The following is a 6,076-nucleotide window of genomic DNA, read 5'->3' as shown; positions in this document are numbered from 1 at the left end:
TTTAAGATTTTATTTACAGTTGACCAAAAACAAATGCATTCAATATACACTAAATGTACTCATGTAAATTATAAATTAAAGACAAATTTAAAATAATTAATATACAAGATTTAGTTTGTAAAAAAATTATATAGGTAAATATTATTAGTATAAGATATTTTTTTGTATTTAAATACCCATATACTTTTATAAGCAGGTAGGTACCCACAAAAAATGTTGTCTCCAAATGTTAAAAATTTAGAAACTAAAATAGTATGTTGAATTTTGTGTGATCATAATCTGTATAATAACCCGTAATATTAATTTTCAAAAATGTAATACTATGATTTTATGAACAAGAATTATACACTCAAATAATGCCACCACATTCATATTGTTCTAAATAAATGTATGCTTAATATTAGATTACCAACAGACACACACCACTGTTTATTTCTTATTTTGAAGATATTTCCCTATTTTGTATAGAACATGCTAAACATAATAAGTGTTCTCATTTTAACTGGATGAAGCACTTGTTATACTTTGGCAGATAATAAGACAATATGACTTTAATTTTAAGTACTTTTTCTAAAACACCAACTAGATTTGATTTGCTACTAGTAATCATACTCAATTTTTAAAATTGAAACAATGTTCTACTCTAATATGTGATGATAGCCAAAAATAAAAAATAATTTAAAATCAAAATATTTTAAAATATATATTAAATAAAAATATTACAGATCAATTACATGTATAATTCTCAAGAATAAAAATATATTATAAAAGATCAAAATAACCAAAACAAAACAATTAAGTGTGATTTTGTAAACATAAGTTAAACATATCTGTACTAATTAATATATGATACGTAATATATACTAACTATGAATTAGGTAAAATTTGGTTTTTACAGTTTTAATAAATTCAATTTAAGTTCACTAACATTTTACACAAACTATTATTAACTAAAATATATAATTCTGTAGAAATATAATAATTACTAAGGTTATAAATAAATTAATATGTCTTGAAAGTCAATTACATAAAATTATTTATGTTAATATATATAAAAATTGATATTATATCTTTAATCTTGTAAATTAATGTTAAAATATTGTTATAAAACTTTATAAATCTCTATTTAAAATAAAACGGTTGCCCTCTGAATGTTTTCCAGCATAACGGTATCGACGTCGACCATATGCAGCTAATTAAAATGTAAATAAAATAAAATAAATTGCAAGTGTACTTCAGACAAATAGATAAACCATATTTTTTCTAGTAAAAATACCTTGATGATGTATTTCTTGTGTTGGTGAAACAGAAAGCGGGGAAAAAATACTTGAAGTATCTGCTCGAGATTGGGATCCAAGAGATAATTTCCAATCAAATCGAAGTGGTTCATTTTCAAGACGCTAAAATTAAATTAAACATTATGTATTTTTTTAATAATTTTATAGTTAAATATTGAAAACACAAATTTTATAATACTAAATAGGATATTATACACAGATATTTTACTTAATTAAAATTCATAAATATTTATATATATATATACCAGATAAAAATATAAAATTAGTAATTTATGCAATGTTTTTATCTATCTCTCTTCATCATACAAAAAGTGATAAAGGTGTAAAGTTTTTTAAATTTGTTTAGTTTTACAATTATTTAATATGAACTAAAACATTAAAAAAAATATAAATAAAAATTTACACTTTTTCATTTTCTATATGACGACAAGATTCTACCATACTTACTGGGCGTATGATTTTTGTGAATTCGCCTTTAGTTAATGCAGTATCTAGTTCTTCATTAGTAACTGGTCTTGAATCAAGAAATCTCAGTTCTGGTAAATAATGTAAAACAAAATACCTAAAACAAAAATATATATTTACTATGATAATTATTGATCAGTGTGTTATTTATTTTATGATTTCTAATAAAATATTTTAATAACCTATATCTATTATAATCGTTTTCATCTTTTTCAAAATCTATTAACTGTGTTGGGCAAGCTTTGTTTCCAATCAAACTGAGAAATCTTAAAGAAGGCATATTATATTTTATCTGGGTTACCAAGTTTTCTAAAATTGTGATCTAAACAAGTAAAATATATTCAATTTTAATATTTTTAGTATACTATTTATATGTAATTATCAAAATATTACTTTATTATTATTCATTGAGAGTATATGTAAATGTGGTAAATAAGGTAATTTAATAGTATCATCTAGATTATTGTTATCTAAGACAAGTTCTTCTAAATCAGGAAATAGTTCAGAATGATTTAAAGTAGTCAAACTATTGAAGCTCAGATCTAAAGACCTGACTTTGGATCCATACATTTTCCCCAGTACTTCTGGAATACTTGTAACATCTTGGCCAACATAACACAACTGAAAAACAATCACAATTGTAATATTAGCTCTGGATTCATTTTATTTTAGTGTTATGTGAATATTACATACATGTTTTAAACATATTTAATATACGGTATACAAAATCAATATTATATTACTATTTCTTCACTTAATTTAGTAGAAAAGTAGTAATGACAACCAATATACAATGTTTGTATGAGGAGGGTCACTTCATTTTTACAAAGTTGGGGAACTGTATAAGTAAATAATTTTTTATAATTGTTAATAAATTATTAATCAGTGATTGTTAGGTATAGGAAATAAGAAAGTAAACTATTAAATCACCTAATAAGGTTTCAACAAATGTCTCTACTCTACAATTACAATATATTGTGTTTGTCAGTAGCATATTAAATATGATAAAGTAAAATAATTATAACTCATACAATATTTAGAATAAAACAAATTAAACCTATTATTAAATTTATATTAATAATAATATAGTTTTGCTAATCAACAACAAATTTTAAATTTATATATTTCTAATTTAAATATAATAATTTTAGATTAGGTTAAGTAATGTACTTATTACTCGTGTTACCTGAGATTTGAACTTGGTAGAATCCCTATTAACAGCATAATATAGATGGGAATATTTGCATAATTTATCTTCATTAGATCTTTCATCATGAACACCTCCACCTGAGTATTATAAGAAGGAAAACCCAATTTTCACTTACAAGATATATTTAAATCTTTTTATTCTTACTACTTGATAGAACTTTAGTTTCATGCATCGTTGTGACAGTCAAAGCATATGAAAATTTACATTGCTCTGGTGTAAAAAAGTGTAATTTGAGGAATTCCATTAAAACGTCAGCCTAAAGTTACATTCAAATACTGTGTCCAAGTAATTTGATCAGTAGAAAAATAAAAGGTTTCATAGTTATAACATATAATCAATGTATGAATGAACCCATTCAAGTGTAAACACATTTACTATTAGTTATTACTTGTAATGTTAGGTATATTGTTATCATTTTAAAAAAAAATCAATACTTACCTTATATAATCATATTTTTTAATTATTTTCTAGCTTAGTTAATGTATAGAAAAAAAATAATATTAATAAATAAAATTTGGATATGAAGCAATTGAGAAAGAATCAAAGAACACATATTATTGTATGTTTTGAATTAGGGAATCTAGTTTGCCTTGGGTAATTAGATTTATTATAATATAATAATTTTAATGTAAAAATCCTATAATTAAAGATAAATTGTCAATATTTAATAAACTTTAGTTCTCAAAATTTAAATTAACTATTATGTATAATACATAGTTTTCAATATAGTAGATTACACATTTAAGTATCAATATTTTAATTTTAATTATTTTAAATAGATATTATCGTAATAATACTTAGTTTAGGCACATAATTTTGGAAAATTAAATGCAAATTTTTAAGAATTTTTGCTGAAACCATAAAATCTAAAATTCTATTAAAATAAATTATGCAATAAAACATTTTTATTCTTACCAATTTAATTAATTGTAATTGAATTTTTTTCTTTTATATTGAATATATATTTATAATGTATAAATAATGAAAATAAGCAAAGTATGTTATATATAACAATGTGTTATAAAATTATAATTAAATTTACTTAAATATAATAATTATTTTTCTAATATCTATATATTAAAATTGGTAAATAATAACTATATACTATATACATGCAAAACCAATTTAAAATATATGTACCAATAGTATACTTGAAATTTCTTATTACTTACTTTAAATATTTTAGATTATATTCAAAGTATACATGCTTATAATTAACATGCCAAAAATGAATATGATATTTATTAATAATATGAGTTACAACTAAGTTATAATAATAATATGATCATTACCCGGTTGTTTTGAAAGTTAATTTTTCGTGGGTCTGTAATACTCTCTTGATCCATAGCAAAGAATTTTAGACTGAATATGTAAATTATGTCAAGCGACTCAAAAATTAAAATTGATATTTATCGATAATTATATAAATTGACAATATTGTTAATATTTCTTATTTTGTCTGCAATATATAATATTAGATTATGTACCTATAGTATAAATTATAATTTATTGGTAACAACTAAGTAAAATATTATAATAATACATTATGATTCTTTAACATTATAATTTGAAATTATATTATACAATTAATAGTTTACTCACTAGATTAGTAATAAATTATTTATAATATTTGATAAATAATATCTAAGATCTATTATTTATTATAAATACAATTATTGTTGAATCTTGAATAGTTGATTGTATATAGTATTATTATCAATTTATCAATGTTCAATTAATAATTTCCATATAATCGGTGGTTCAATGAATATTAAATAATTATATTATGTTTACAAACATTTATTTTGATCATGAATACAGTAAGTTTTGAGTTTTCTGTATTTTAAATGTTATCATTGTAAAAGTGCTACAAAAGTCTGATAAAAGTGCTGATAAAAATGATCCAAAATTGTTCATCCGCCAGAATGCACTCCGAACAGCGATGTCGTTTTTAGAGATGTTGTCTCTTGTTTATATATTTCTATGGTCTCTATCAAGATTCAAGGCACTCTACTATTTAGTATTTATTACTTAGCTACGAAACGTCAAAACAAAATTTAATATTATTATATAATATACTGTATACACACCATAATACTAATACTATACAGTGGCGCCGAACTCATACGTCATGTGATGCGATTGTTTCACTTCTTAGTTCTTTAATGGAATGGGTGGATCAGTGGCGGATCCAGGATTTAATTAATTTTTTTTTTGGGGGGGGGGGGGAAGGGGGCATAGTCCAAAACGCAATCTTTAATTTTTTCAGCAATTAACAAATACATACAAATAGACAATAATTTTAAATGTGTATTTAACTTATGCCAATGGAGGGGCCTTATATCCACCACTGGGGTGGATCGTGGGTGAGTTCTATAGAGGATAGTGGGTTAATAAAGTTAAATAAAGTGTTATATATTATATATTTATATTACAATTGATGTTTAATAACATGAAATAGAGAAGCTATAAATCAAATAGACAACAATTTTAGATTTCGCTTCACAAAAAAAATACGCGGTCGGAGTCATTAATAACCTAACCTCGTATATAAACATCACATTGTGTCCTAAATTCAGTCCTTCATCAGGGGCGGCGCTGCACGGGGTTCCGGGTGGGCAAGTGTCCCCCAACATTTGATTTTGCCCTTCCCTTTCCTCCCTATAATTTAATGTTAAAAATATGTAAGTAAATAAAATTGTAAATCATTATTATATAATATATAAAATAGTATTAATTACTTTAAAAAGTTTTTAGCCTAATCTCGTATATTGTTTTAAGTTTAACTGAATTAAATATGATTTTTTTGCACATTTAGAAGTAAATACTAAATATGCGTATATAAATAATTATAATAGAGTTAATACTTACAAAATAACAGCACACTTTCTAAAATCGCATACATTAAAAAATAAAAAGTTATATGTATTGTTCCATACCACATACGAATAAAAGAAAACGGAGGAAATTTGAAGTTTTACAGCAGGTAGTACATTTGTGATAATAATAAACTAGGTATATTTTTTGATTATTTACGAGTATTTTGAAATATAACATATTATATCTTATACCCAAAAAATTTGTACCAATACTTTCCTAAAAA

The 6,076-nt window shown here is 23.1% G+C and overlaps 1 protein-coding gene across 5 annotated transcripts; it reads right to left on the bottom strand.

Annotated features, from left to right (window-relative positions):
- Nucleotides 1-677: 677 nt before the first annotated feature.
- On the bottom strand, nucleotides 678-5,158 carry LOC132931470 (leucine-rich melanocyte differentiation-associated protein-like). Of its 5 annotated transcripts, none has more exons than XM_060997450.1 (7): nucleotides 4,576-5,019; nucleotides 4,266-4,432; nucleotides 2,157-2,384; nucleotides 1,946-2,085; nucleotides 1,746-1,860; nucleotides 1,277-1,400; nucleotides 678-1,192 (listed from the first exon to the last, which is right to left on the bottom strand). In XM_060997450.1, the coding sequence occupies exons 2-7, from the start codon at nucleotides 4,317-4,319 to the stop codon at nucleotides 1,113-1,115; spliced, it is 741 nt and encodes a 246-aa protein (XP_060853433.1). In that variant the 5' UTR covers nucleotides 4,320-4,432; nucleotides 4,576-5,019; the 3' UTR covers nucleotides 678-1,112. The 5 variants fall into 5 exon arrangements, with proteins under 5 accessions (XP_060853433.1, XP_060853413.1, XP_060853424.1 ...); XM_060997430.1 differs by lacking the exons at nucleotides 4,266-4,432; nucleotides 4,576-5,019 and adding exons at nucleotides 2,950-3,050; nucleotides 3,118-3,428; XM_060997441.1 differs by lacking the exons at nucleotides 4,266-4,432; nucleotides 4,576-5,019 and adding exons at nucleotides 2,950-3,050; nucleotides 3,121-3,423.
- Between the last annotated feature and the right edge of the window lie 918 nt (nucleotides 5,159-6,076).

Source organism: Rhopalosiphum padi, chromosome 1 (assembly GCF_020882245.1).
Source record: "Rhopalosiphum padi isolate XX-2018 chromosome 1, ASM2088224v1, whole genome shotgun sequence".
Classification (NCBI taxonomy): Eukaryota; Metazoa; Arthropoda; class Insecta; order Hemiptera; family Aphididae; genus Rhopalosiphum; species Rhopalosiphum padi.
This window is presented reverse-complemented; position numbering and strand designations above follow the sequence as displayed.